We start from the raw sequence: 14985 nt of genomic DNA, 5'->3' as shown, positions 1-14985 counted from the left end.
GAAACACTTTATAGAGTTTTCCTAAAACTTTTAAAAGCCATTAAATATACATACACAGTTATATGTATAAATTTTATTTTTTTAGTTTGAGATCGTCAAAAAGGAAAAAAGAATAACAAGAGTAGATTGCCAAAGGCAGCCTGAACAGAATTACTATATCTGACTTTTTATGACTAAAAAAGTAAATAAACAAAAGCAAACCTGATAGCTAAATTCTTCCAATTCTACTTGGCTTTCAAGATCAACAGTAAAATTCCATAATTTCCAGAGCATATGTGGATGACTTAGAAGGTTGTATCATAAAGGAGCAATTTCAGAATTGAGAAAAGAAGCAAACACAGCCTCCCACCGAGCTGGCAGAAACCATTTAAAGTCTTTGGGTGTGCGGGTCAGCTGTGCTAACAGGTGTCATTAACACCAGCTCAGTTCCAGCCTCTGAAAACTGCCGTTACCATAGTGTTTAAATATTTAACGTGAAGAAGGGGTAAGGAAAAATTTATAGGTAAAATCCCTGTACTGGCTTAAAATAAATATTTAGTTATGAAGATTTATCCTTTAATTCAGATGTGCTCATAATTTCTGTAATTCTGTTTACTTTTCCCAGTTTAAGTTATTTCTTAAGGAAGGCACTTTCCAGGTTTGAAAAGATGGTTTTAAAACAGGTTTTGTTTTCTATTTTTCTTCTCCAAGTTTAAAAAAGTTGATGTTTGAATGACACTTCATTCTCAGTTTATTTTTTATCATACAGTTTTGTGTATTATGTTTCCCTCTGTGATGCCCAGATTTACTTTCTCATTTTTTCCCTGATTCTCATTGCCTACTTCCTGCCCACTAATGGAATACTCCATAAAATGCTGCCAAATTATCCATGGCTAAAACGGACTCCAATTTATTAAAAGTAGGTGAGTTCTTCCCATAAACTTTTTACAGCTAAAAAGGGCAATATAATTTCACATTAATTAAGAGTAAATATCTAAAAACACAAATAAATTTCAATTAAATTTAACTTAAAACTTAAAGGGAAAGAGTCAATAACTCTTTAATGGGAGTTACTCAAGCATGTTCATGAGCCCTTGGCTTTTTTTTTTCTTGGACAAATTCCAACACTGTTCCTTTTCACGCAGGACCCATTCAGGAGCTCAACACGTGCTTTTCGCTGCTGTAGAATGAGATCTTTGGAACACTAGAATATCGGAGTAACAAGAGTCTGCCACAATTCTTCATGTTTTTATCGAGAACTAATGTATCCAAACCTCACTGTCACGTGGTATCTTATATGTGAGGATTTCAAAATGGAATTAAGTTTATTTATTATTCCGAACAGAAGCCAGTACCTGCTCATGGTCTAATAAGTTAGGAACAAACAGGGAAATATATAGCACAAATTGAAAATCACTGCATCTAGAGAAGCTGCTAAAATGTTCCGCAGTTTCCTATCCAGCACTTTCCCCCCTGCATACATTTTTACACATAGATTTTGGAACGAGACTAAATACACTAAAAATAAGCTGTGACAGATCATATTTGGATATTCACATGTAACAATTTTATTTATAAGACTATTTTTCATATTTGTAGGACATCCAATCCGCTCTTTCCCCACCCCTCCAAGCCTATGATAACAAAAGCAAAGGGAAGGAAAATGACCTTCCTTCCATATGGAGCAGCAAGAGCTAGCCTAGCCAGGTTCTCTCAGACTGCCTGATACTCCCGGTTACGCCCATGCCAATACATAGGCAGTGTCTTCTCCAAAAGACAAATTCAAAGGCACCTGCCTTTTCCACGACTTACTGGCAGTGAGGTACCTGCCGCAGAGGATATTTAAGCAATAAAGCGGCAAGCTCTTAGGAAAATGTGCAGTATCTTAAGATCTAATGTGGTCAAGGAAATGAGAGTCGCTGTCAGATGATTTGAATAACCACGTCATTCAATGACACGTAATGACAGCCATGTTTAGTCTGGGCTTCTTTTGAAGAATACTGAAATTTATTCTGAAAATGGGAAACTCTCCTTGGGAATCTGAATTTTATTCAAACGTATCAAAAGAGAAAATTGCAACAGTTGCGAGGTTGTTAATTAGCAATTTTTGCTGGCAGTACAGGACAAAGCGGACACGGCAGTGGGAGACATGCCATGATTGTGAGACACATAAAAACTCTTTCTTATCAATACGTAAACTAAAAGAATAACTAATGAGACGGAAATTCCAGTCAATATATCAGTGAGAAAATTCCTCCGCTTGCTTTTTGGGGCGGGAGGCTGGCCTGTCTCTACTGCTGCGAAGAGCTCAGTGCTGACCATGTTTGCTTATTATTTATTTATTTATTTTATTTATTTCTTTGTCTTTTTTTTGCTATTTCTTGGGCCGCTCCCGCGGCATATGGAGATTCCCAGGCTAGGGGTTGAATCGGAGCCGTAGCTGCCAAGCCTACGCCAGAGCCACAGCAACGCGGGATCCGAGCCGCGTCTGCGACCTACACCACAGCTCACGGCAACGCCGGATCCTCAACCCACTGAGCAAGGGCAGGGACCGAACCCGCAACCTCATGGTTCCCAGTCGGATTCGCCAACCACTGTGCCACGACGGGAACTCCCTGCTTATTATTAATTAATCTATCATTCTGAAAAATATTCCTGTGGTGGTAACAAGACGTCATTTGATCTTCAAGACACAATCTTAAATTCAATTTTAATCCACACTTTTTGCCAATCTAAAAATTCAGTACCTTCTATAAATGACATTTAATATTAATTACGATCATTCCTAAGTGGTAACTAAAAGCTGTTTTGTTTTGTTTTTTTTAAAAAAAAAAAGCCTTAAATGTTCTTCCTCTACATTTGTGATAGGGTCATATTCATACTATTGAATATTTTTAACATTTTTCTCCTCAAACTGTACTCAACTCTTGGATCTTTTCAAAGGCGAGCACTGTTGCAACCTTAAGGAGCTGGCTTCTTCAAAGTTGTTCTCTGCAGTAATTTTTTCCAAAACAGAGGGAAAAACCCATCTTTGTTTTGCCTCTTAGAATTCGGACATCTTATCAATGCAATTCTCTGACTAATGAAGTCAGTGCTTCTTGAATAGCTTTGAAATGGCTATGGGATTATTTCATAAGGGGGGAGGGGAACTTGTCTAGAAAAAGACTTAGTGTTAAGTAAAAAATGGACGATATTAGAATATTCAGTTGTGAAAAGTACAGTTTCCATGACTCAATAGTTCTAGAAATACATCTTCCAGATCAGTGGGTTCTTTTTTTTTTTTTTTCTTTTTTTAAGATACCAACCTCCATTCTTTTAATTCCTCCAACCCCTCGGCCACCATAATAGGAAGCATCCACGGTTGGCCATTTCTTGGTAGGCAGAGGTTCTTCTTCCTCCTATGTAGATACACATTTTTAAAATGAGTTAAATTAATTTCTTAACATGTTACTTAGACCTGGCTCACATTTAAACATTCTTCTGAATAATGCCACTCACAGGGAATAGATGCAGTAAGAATTACTTATGCCGCATACAGAGGTACTTTCGCTGACATCCGCACATTTCAAGTCAAGTCCGACAGAAAATGAGAACTCCTTCCGCGCCACAATTTTAGGAATCGACCTTATTTTGCTAGGTTACTAGAAGGTGCTCCTTAACCATGAGCATCACTTCCTTTTTTCAGGTTTATTCATCACTTCATATTTAAAAAGATAAAATGTTAAATTAGGACCATCTTGTGATAATCCTTTAAAGCATCCACCTATGTATAAATTTGAACTCTGCAAAATGTGCACTAAAAAGCCAGGTAGTTGAGAAGCTTTGAAAATGCATGAGGGCGTATTTCCTGTTGCTAACACAATTTTGGCTAACTGAGTAATATTAAATAATCGTTTTGAAGAGAGTCATGATATCTTTAAACTGCCAGCTTGGATCTTCCAACTTTTTGTACGTGACATCAGAACCGCGGATATATCACTATAAAAAGAAAATTAAACCGCTATGTACTATTGCTCTTGATGGCCAGTCTACGTTTATCAATGTGTAAAGATCTCAGTCCTCCAGCACATGAAAGAAATCATGTGAAGACAAAAAAATGACAGCTGATTTTCATAAATTCCAAAGCCAATAGCTAGTAACAATGTAATTGATCAAATTTGGGGATAATGTCTAAATACAGAAGAGAAAAACCCACCCACATCACCTATTAGGCACTCAATTTACCTCTTTTGGTGCAGGAGGTGGTGGTGGAGGAGGATCCTTGATAACCTGTACAAAAAACACAAACAAATGTAGACACTTCAGTGGCACAGGGAGGAGGCAGTAGGATATGCAGAAATAAATGGATTAATAATTAGATTAGTAGAATATTGTGGTGGTGAAACTAGCCTCCCAATACATATGCCTCCCACTCCTTTGAATCTGGGCTTATTTGTAACTAGCTTTGGACCAGCTAGCAACTACTAGGTGTTTCCGACTAACTAGCTAACTCACCTGTACATTCATTCCTTTTATCTCTATGATATAGATACATTATAGCTTTATTTTTCAGGTGAGTAACAGAACAAAAATTGTCAAATACTTTGCACCAAGTGGTTCTTCTAATGTCAAAATGCAAACATTTCTCAGTAGATTACAGTACCTCCCCTCGATGGAGTAAGAATCTACAAGCAAAGTCTTCCTACTACGATTCATTGATTTTTTCACAAACTGACAATACAAATGTTAGCTTGTCTCAGATGAGATATCAGGGAAATTAACGTATTCTCTTTCCCCAGCCCTTAACCTAGAAACACATGATCTTTTAGCCAAGATTCTTTTCCTGTGAAGCATCACTCAAGATGTTAGTTCAGGAAATGTGATATGGTTAATTTTTTATGTGGGAGGAATACAGACTGAGATCTAATTTAAATGACCTTTACTGATACTGGGTATCTGAACTTTCACACCATCATGACAGAAAAATCACTGACCAAGGGCCAGTAGTTTCTGATAATTCAGGTACACATCCAAGTCTCTATGTTAAGATGGAAATTTGTCTGAAAATATAACTGCTTCACATCATCTAAGGTCAAATACTGCAATTATGTTATTAAAAATTTTAAATGTTAAAACAATAGTAGCTTTGAAAATGAATATCATCAAAGAGTTACTGCTACTGTTCAGATATATTCATAGTATCATGAATATATTTTTTTAAAAGCCGCTTATGTTTTAGAGGTATATACTGAAATATTTCCGGTTTAAAATATATAATCCTGATTATTTTCATCAAAATAATTTGGGGTGGGGGGGTGAATAGCGCTATAGATGAAACAAGATTAGCCATAAATTGAGAATCACCAAGCTGAGTGAAGAAGGCATGGGGAATTCATTATTTTACTCTTTTTCTTTGCATATGTTAGAAATTTTCCGTAATGAAAGGGTTTTTTTTTTAATTGTTACTGATAATGTTCAGAGAATTGACTCATAATTTTCTTTATGTGTATTACTTTCATAATTCTAATTCTAGTTTAGATCTAAACCTCAGGGGGAAAAAATACACAAACAGTAACTACAATCACTTAGATACAACTAGGCAGTAATTTAATCTGAGTCGCAAACTCACTCACTGTAGCAAATCAAACTTTTGAATGCTACAAGAAATGCTGTCATTCCTATTTAACCCTTCTATTTAACTCAGCTTTATTTCATCAATAAACATAAAATTCCAGTTCTTTTTAGTAATTTTGAAGAATAAAAATTTGTGAATTTTTACAGTTAGCCCGGAAATAAATGCCAGGAGATGATTAACACTGAAAAGAATCCTGTAGTGATATAACGGTTATAAAGTTACAGGGCCGTTCCTTTTACGAAAAGGAAGCACTCATGTCATTATCAATCTGCCCGTTCAAAATCAGTCGATGAAAACCAGATCTATCAATAGTTCACACTCAGGGTCAACACCAACCTAATCGTTTCCCTTGAAAAGCCAGCTCTTCTTCCTATTTCCATTTCTTTCAAGTAAATCACTCTTTCTTTAAAGTTGCAGCCGTAAACTTGTCTCATAATCTACCAATTATTCTCTCTTCTAAGTGACTTCACCAAAATCATTCACCATGTCCAATACTTTGAAATATTCCTCTCTCTCTCTCCCCCGACTCTCTCCCCATTTCCTGTATTTCCCTCTCCTCTTTCCCACACCGTGAATTCCTCAGTTTCCCAAAGCAGTCCAGACCCCCTTCATACGCATAGATGCTGCTTTGTTCTCGCCTAGCATTGATCACAACTGACAGCTTTATCTAACTCCCGGTCTAACTATAATTTCTATGAGGATGTATTTCATGTCTGCTTTGCCCTGCCTGTATTCCCAGGACTCAGTAAAGTGTCTAGCACAAAAGAGAAGTTAGGAAGAGAGAAAAAGCAGATGAGAGAAAGAAAAAAAAAAAGAGGAAGAGATACAGAGGAGGAGGAAAATAAGAAGGGGAAAGAGGCAGGAGAAGGGAAGAAGGAACAAAGGAAAGAAGAAAGGAAGCAAGGAGGAGGAAGGGGCGGCAGAAGGAGGGAGGGAAGAGAGGAAGGCCAAAGGAAGAAGGAAGGTTCCTTGCCCTCCATCCCCACTCCCATCACCTAAAATCATGAACTCAGGATTCTCTGGACCTTAACAACACCTCCTACAATATTTTTCAACTTCTCCAATGCACATCCAACCAAAACGTCATTCTTCTGAAGAATTCCCACCTAGCTGTAGTCCAACAATGTTTGAATTCCTGCAATAAAGAGAAATTCACTACTTCACGAAGGAATGTGTTCCACTGGCAAAGAACTCACATCATCTGAAAAGGTTTCCCCCAAAGGAAGCCAAAGCCTCCTTCTCCGTAGTTTCCCCTCTTTAGCCCTGGTCCTGGAGTATGGAAACACACACACACACACACACAACTATGTTTAATTCCAGAAGAGAGCAGTTCCTACTTTTGATAATGACCACATATCTATTAAGCCTACTCATTTGGAAGCTGAAACATCACAACTGTCTTTCACGTAAGGATCTGAGTTATTGGGTCATCCTGGTCAGTTTCTTTAGCACATATTCATTGATCAATATCTCAAAGTGTGGTTTCTGGAATGATAAATAACATGTATTCTAATTCAATACATGGTGCTCAGGCAAAACAGATCCACCTCAGCAGTCCTCGCTCTCATCCTATGCCCTTCATTGATAGCATATTGATAACACTGACTGATAGCCGATAATTACCAGAGCTTTATGCTGGCATCCATGTCTGCCTGCTTTACTTGCAGCCGCACTAGACATCCAGCTTGTTTCTCTCTCTCTACCGCATCCTTCATGCTAACCTGCATAGCTAGGTCAATATGTTTCTAACGAAGTTTAACTGATCATTTCTCCAGTCAAAATAGATTAAAGTGTTCACTGACCACAGCTGGAAATCAAGGAATTACCGAACTTTTGGAAGACCCTTACACATCATGCTTCCACTCAGTTTTGCAAATTACCATGAGGTGTTCTCTAGAGTTTTCTCACTAGAAAAGGCCTCACTGAGTATAACGTACTCATTTTCATACCCTTTTGAAGACTTCAAATTTACCCTGCTTATTACCTGTACATCTTGCATATAAATTTCTGAGGCCAAAAACAGCATCCCTAAGCCTGTTCTACATTATCTGCTCCTGAGAATTACCGAACATCCCCCTCCGTAACACTTTGTTTTGTTTTGCTTTTTAGAGCCACAGTCTTGCATATGGAGGTTCTCAGAGCTACAGCTGCCGGCCTACACTATGGCCACAGCAACACGGGACCTGAGCCGCATCTGCAACCTACACCATAGCTCAGGGCAATGCCAGAACCTTAACTCACTGAGCAGCAAGGCCAGGGATTGAACACTCATTCTCATGGATACCAGTCAGGCTTGTTACCACTGAGCCACAAGGGGAACTTCCTGCCTTATCAAAGACCATTCATCTCTTATCATAAGCCACAGCCTGGAAAACAAAAGGTTTATATCTACACATTCACCTCTTATGTTCTCATTGTCCAAATACCTCAGCATTGGTACAGTTCAGCCCAGCACCCTATCTTAAACCTCCCTGCATGCAAACCTCTGCTCCAAGCTGACTGAAGAGCCCTTTGCTGCCCCAAAGAAAACAACCATCTCCACGTCAGGTACATCCAGCCTTCACAGAGTAGTCCACCAACGTTCCTTTGCTTTATCTAAAAACTTTAAAACTTCTAAAAACACACGTTGCTGCCCAGTTGAACCATTCATGCTTTATTAACTTGGGATAATATGTTTATTTTGGAATTTTTCAAACACCTCTCAAAAGTGTAGATTTCTTAGGGGCCATAGCATCTCTCCCTCCTTATAAACATCACAGTGCCTAATAAAGCACTCTGCAAATAACGGATCCTAAAAATATGGTTAAAAGTGAGCTGAAGGAACTAGCTGAGAATGTTCACAAAGGCTCATAGCCAACCTCTAAATTTACAAGAAAAATACGGAGGAAAAAGATATAAATGATAACTGATAGAGATGGAGTTCCATGAAGCTAAAATTTGCTAGTTCCAAAGAAAATGAAATATCAAATTTCTCTTTCAACCAACAATGTCAGAGAGCTAATCAACTCAAAGGCAGATGGGGAAATATAAGACCACGCTAAGTTTCTGCATCTGGCAAAAAGATGTGATTCACTGGAGGTCCTTCCCAAAATGAAAATTCTAATAGAATGATAAAGCAAGACACATATCACAGTATTTCCACCAGGTCTTTTGCTTCTGTGCTTTTACATAATTAAGAAGGCCATATGTCTACAGGCATTTGTGTTCACCTTACTCCAGAAAAGAACATTAGGGTTTGTTTTTCCAATAATGTGTAATTAATCTTATGCGTGACTAAATGCATGGCTTATTACAAATTTAAATGGATTGTGAAATCCTGGCAAGTATATTTCCTACATTGTTAAAAAGGAAAACAAAACCCTTAAAAGTCTACATAACCAAATTGTGACCTAGTAGATTAAGAGACACAACCACCACCACAACAAGTAAGAGCACCTTCAGAAACCCAGCAGAGCTAAGGCTCATCTGTGCGTTGTTAATACTGCTAACAACTACCGCCCGTTATTGGTGCTACCATATGCCACACACTCTAAGTCTCTCTCACTTTCCTAACAGTCCTGTGACGTCACCATGTTTATCTCCATTTTAAACAGGAGGAGAGGGAGGCTCCAGCTTCAGCAGCTTGTCCGAGGACACACAAAGAGAACAACCAGAATCAGGGTTCAGACCGAGGGCCCAGCTCATCTCCCTCCCACGAGTGAGTTCAACGTGTGCCACATCACTTTGTTTTAAGTAAGGCTTCGTATTGCAAAGGGAAGGGCCTCAGAAGAAAAGGCTAAAGCTTTGGTGAGTAGTCAGTCTGTTACTTGTTGGGAGGCCTGGGTGGGTGAATGACTGGATTCATGGGTGATGGCCGGATGGATGGATGGATGGGTAGGTAGGTAGAGACAGATACGGGTCAATATTTACAGTAACCGTGTGAGGCAGATGTGACCTCCCCAGTTTATGGAGACATAACATATTCATTCATATGCCCAACATCACTGCCCTAGGAATGCCAGAAAAGGAAATAAGTTGTGGGCGGGGGGAACGTTTCAAAATAGCCCTCTCTCCATTCTACCACAAGCCTCGAAAGTAGGAAAGGAAGGTGAAAACAATCTGAAGCCGCTCATCCCAAAAGCCAAAAAATGGCAAAAATCTGTGTCACTAATATCCCTACCTTTTAGTAAAACTAGTGCAAGAGAAAAGGAAATTTGACTATTGGTCCAAATACATGAGAAACCCATTCTTGTATTAAATAGTGCAAGAACACATTCATCTCAGAAAAGCATGTATTCATAGGCACCATATTTTATGGGAATTTGCAGATTTTAAAAGGCATAATATTGCCTAGTTGCCAGAATTTTTCCACTTAGCATCCTTCAGCTCAGCACTGAAAATTCTGGAAAACACTTTCACCACTTTATGAACCATATGCAGAGTTTGATTTTTCTCCAATTTTTTTTTCATTTGTTATTATCATCATCAGGGAGGATTACATCTCATCTACTTAGCTGCTAGAGTGAAGATTTCAGTTTGGAGGAGAGCCGATTGCTTAAAAAAAAAAGAAGTTAGCTGCTTCAGGCAACAGTCCTTTTGATCTGCTCATTAACACTTTTCAAATGTTCGAGTGATGTGGGCATTCTTTGCGCTAGAAAATGTCAGCACTGGAGCCTGCAGCCAGCTTGATGCAATCATATGTTCCGATATTCAGAAAAAAGTGAAAAGAACTGTCAACAGCGAACTGCCTTGGATTAAAAAAAAAAAAGATACTGTACAATGACTGTAGATCAAGTAGTATTTCAGAACTGATTCTTGCCAGGGACAAAAACAAATGCCCAATTTATCAGCAATGTCATCAAAGAGCCTAAGAGCCCACAGACTCCTAGAGAAATTGTTCTTGGTGCGTCTACAAAACTTGTTTAAAGTATACATGGGACTTCCTTTCAATCTTCCTTGTCTTTTTTGATAAGATCGGAGCACAAGTATAGTCCCTTTCTTCTCAAGGGCATGAAAACAAAGTTCTGACTTTCGCATTTGGGACGTCCTTTTCTGAATCCCACGAAGCTAGATCAGTCCCAGACACGGGCAGGGTTAGCGTACCTCCCTTCCCTCTCCTCCTCCACAGACTCATCAATGTTCAAAGAGTCTGCGCTGAACACATAAATAACTGGTGGCAAGTCTGGACAATAGATACAATTCTGGAGTTCCCGTCGTGGCTCAGCGGGAACCAATCTGACTAGTATCCACTTGGATGCGGGTCCGATCCCTGCCTCGCTCAGTGGGTTAAAGAGCCGGTGTTGCCGTGAGCTGTGGTGTAGGTCGCAGTCGTAGCTCGGATCCGGCGTTGCTGTGGCTGTGGTGCTGTGGCTGTTGCTGTGGCAGCTACAGCTCTGATCTGATCCCTTGCCTGGGAACCTCCACAGGCCACAGGTGTGGCCCTTAAGAGACAAATAAATAAACAAACAAACCAATATAATTTCAAGCGCCCAATGAAGATTAGGAAGAACAACGTGAGGGTGTGTTCTCTCGGCCTTAGGCAAAGGTGCTGCTGTCAGAGCCAACACAGGAGACGGGCGAGAGTCTGGCACCCTGTTTCGTAAAAGATGCTCTGCCGGAAAAGATCACCGTGGAGGGGCCCCTGACATCACACTCCACTCCAAGGAGGCAAGCAAACATAGATCATTCTAATTAATGGTGCAAGGAAGGCATATTAAAATTGAAATTACGTCTGTTTTATTGTGCACTCCGAAAAAAAAAAAAACCAGGCTGCTCTCAAAGTAACCCAACAAGGGCACCAAGAGCCCTCCTCAACAATAAAAAACAAGTGCGGTGTAGAAGCATTATTACTGTTCAGAAAGAGCCGCACAGCTGTCGCTGGCTAAGGATATGATTCTACAGAGCCCCGATCAGATACATCCTCATCGCGAAAGCACCACTTACTTATAAGGAAATTGGGCTTTAAAAAGATAACTTTTTAAAATGGTTTTTAACATTAAGATTTATGAGCTTTATGTAATGTCTCAAATGCACTAAGGCAAAACGAGCTTGCAGTTCTCCCTTGCGGATGGAGAACTTTGGCCAAGGACGCGGGAGCAAAGTGAACATTTATCATCTCCAGCATATTCAGATATTTATTCGCAGCTGTATAACACACATGCTAATTGACAACACTCCAGAAAGCCTTTGTTTGCCACCTCATTAGCCTTACATCTGTAATTCTGCAGAATGTCTGGTTACTCCAAATGATGCAGCTAGAGGACTGTCAGTTCTGCCATCCTGAGAGTAAAACATCTGCCGTAAATTCAACATAGCTTCTAAGCTAAACAATGATGAAAACATCCAAATCTTCCAACAACTCACTAGTGAGTCAATACATGATTTTTCTCTCTCTATTTTTTTGGGGGGCCACACCTGCGGCATACAGAGTTTCCCAGGCTAGGGGTCAAATCGGAGCTACAGCTACTGGCCTACACCACAGCCAAAGCAACACCAGATCCAAGCCACATCTGCGACCTACATCACAGCTCATGGCAATCCACTGAGCAAGGGATCGAGCCTGTGTCCTCATGGATACTAGTTGGGTTCTTCACTGCTGAGCCATGATGGGAACTCCAATACATGATTTTGTTTTTAAATCTCTCCTGCCCCCTCTTTTAATTGAAGAGAAAAGGAAGGCTGCTGCTGCTGTTTTCGTTACAGAAAAGCAGTTGTAAAGGATGGACTGAGGCTACTCAATGAGTGGGATATGAGCTCCTAAACAGATGGTGATAAATATCTTCACACGAAAATGACAACCTTCCCTCACGGAGGAGTTTGTAAACACAACACTCTCTAACTCACTCCTGGCAGTGCCTAAAGATTCCAGCTTTGCATGAGGGTTCCTTTATCATTCTCATTATTATTATTACAAACGTCCTCGAAAGATCACTGGTTTAGATCCTATTTGTTAGGGAAAGCCGGGGCACACAGAGGACTCAAATCTGCATTTTAAATGTTATCATGTCTCTCTTTTACCTTTGAATGTACTCATTAAAATGAAGAGAGAATTGAAAGTTACAAGAGTCTGATAGTAAAGGTAAATCTGTGGTGGCCAGAGACTCTACTGCAGGGTTTTTCCCCAACCTTTTTTATTCTACGTCCTGCTCTAGCAATCTGGGTGAGCCTATGAACCCCTTCCCAGAAAAAATAAGCTACATTAAAATACACAAGGTTAAAAGGAATTCAATTATACTGAAATATAAAAACAAAGAAACCAAATCTGTGATACCAGAATACCACGTGCTTCTTTATGAATTCATTAAGAAACAGAATAGTAAGCCAAGGGACCATCATAATCTTTTGCAGTTGACTTGTAATGCTGTATTCGTCTTAGTTTCAGGTGTACAGCATAGTGATTCAATACTTTTTGCTTTTCAGGGCTGCATCTGCAGCATATGGAAACTCCCAGGTTTAGTGGTTGGGTCAGAGCTGCAGCTGCTGGCCTGCACCACAGCCACACCAGATACTCAACCCACCAAGCAAGGCCAGGGATCAAACCCACACCCTCATGGATATTAGTCAGGTGTGTTACAGCTGAGCCACAAGGGAACTCGTGATTGAACATTTTCATTCCATACAAAGTTCTAACAACATTACGGCCCATTTTCTCTGTACTACATATTATATCCCCATGACTAATTTATTTTATAACTAGTAGTTTGGACCTTTTAATCCCCTCACATATTTCACCCACCTCCCCAACTCCCTCCCCTCTGGCAACCCCTGATTTTTTCTCTGGTTTTTGTTTGTTTGTTTTTGTCTTTCTAGGGCCGCACCTGCGGCATATGGAGGTTCCCAGGCTAGGGGTCCAATCGGAGCTACAGCTGCCGGCCTACAGCACAGCCGCAGCGATGCCAGATCCTTAACCCACTGAGCGAGGCCAGGGATTGAACCCGAATCCTCGTGGATACTAGTCGGGTTCATTAACCGCTGAGTCACGATGGGAACTCCCTGTTCTCCGTATTAGTATCTGCTTCTGCTTTTTGCTCCTTTGTTTTCTACAGTGCACCGTGCTGTGTGTCGGAATATGAATGGGATTGTACTGGCCTCTTCCAGCAAATAACAAGGAGTGACATCCCAAGGAAACTGACCATGGATCCTTGCTGTCAATAGGTTCTAATAATACATTCGCCTTGGATACTTGCGAAGATTAGAAACCCGTTTCTTCAACAAAATGCCTTGTTGCTCTGAAAGCAGTCAATAAATTCTACTCAGTTTATAAAGCATTATGCATATTTACAGTTACTCAAAACGAAACAGAATGGTAATTCTAATTTTAAAGAATGCACATGGATTTTAACTGCCATGGAGGCTTTGTAAATATTCTGAAGACTATTTCATTATCTCCCATCTTACAACCTCTTGCACTCACTCCATAAACACTGATGTAATGACTTGATCTGAAAACACATCACATGAGATTTCTCCAAATCATTAGCCTGAGCAGTGATTCCAAACCTTGGCGAGTATCAGAATCATTTCGGGAATCTATTCGTTTCTTAATGCTGCTGTGTCGCAAATTACCACAAACTCAGTAGTTGAAAACGACCGAATTTTTTTTTTTTTTAAAGTTCTGGGTGCCAAGAGTCCAAATTGAGAACTACAGAGCTAAAATCAGCTGTTGGCAGACCCTGTCATTCACAGGTGCCCAGGGTGTCTCTGCTCCTTGCACCTTCCAGCCTCTGGTTGCGACCGGCGTCCCTGCCTGGTACCGGCCGGCATCACGCCAATCTTCGCCTCCACCACTGCGCTGCCTTCCCCTGCCCGGGGGTCTTCTCTCCTCTGCCTCCCTCTTACAAGGACACTTGTGCCGGCCTGTGGGGCCCACTTACGTCATCCTGGATCGTCTCCCTATTTCAAGAGCCCTAGTTTAATCGTATTGGTGAAGCCCTTTTTGCCATAAAAGATACCATCCATGGTTTCAAGGAGCTAAGACCTCCTCTCGAGGGTCTGTCGGGCAGCCTGGGCGTGTCTCATCCAGCCATCCTCTCCCCTCGAGAGAAGCGCCGCGAGTGGGAATCGGGCAGCTGCTGCCCTGAGGGCTGTCCAGGTACGAGGAGCAGAAAAGAAACGGAGAACCACCGCCCAAGAGAGAAGCCACTCTGTCATCTCTGAGCCACTAATGAGACGTGGGTGAAATTTTAATCTCTAAACAAGGAATGGCTAAATTATTTCGCAAGATACTTTAAAAACATATGAAATGACTGAATGAAGAACGAGTGACAGACATTGGCGCCTCCAGCTCGGGGTTTTTTTCCTCCAGGATTTCTACCTTGATAAGACCTTCTGAGCATGCCATTCTCAAGGAGGGGCTGCTGACATGATGCAAATGTGCCCGAAAACGGACGCTTTAAGCTGTTGAGTCATATTTC

The 14985-nt window shown here is 40.5% G+C and overlaps 1 protein-coding gene across 2 annotated transcripts in view; it reads right to left on the bottom strand.

The window, feature by feature from the left end:
- The window catches only part of ANTXR2 (ANTXR cell adhesion molecule 2), a 149224-nt gene that overhangs the window by 59642 nt on the left and 74597 nt on the right, over window positions 1-14985 (bottom strand). For both annotated transcript variants that reach the window (XM_003129371.7, XM_084973731.1), the window contains 2 exons: window positions 4204-4248; window positions 3285-3377 (listed from right to left, as the gene is read on the bottom strand). In XM_003129371.7, coding sequence (XP_003129419.3) covers window positions 3285-3377; window positions 4204-4248 — 138 coding nt within the window. The remainder of the gene's footprint in view (window positions 1-3284; window positions 3378-4203; window positions 4249-14985) is intronic.

Source organism: Sus scrofa, chromosome 8 (assembly GCF_054392235.1).
Source record: "Sus scrofa isolate SSC_HxYL_T2T_F1_AM1 chromosome 8, Sscrofa_HxYL_maternal_Yorkshire_Landrace_v2.0, whole genome shotgun sequence".
Taxonomy (NCBI): domain Eukaryota; kingdom Metazoa; phylum Chordata; class Mammalia; order Artiodactyla; family Suidae; genus Sus; species Sus scrofa.
The sequence above is the reverse complement of the archived record's forward strand: the minus strand, read 5'-3'. Positions and strand labels throughout refer to the sequence as shown.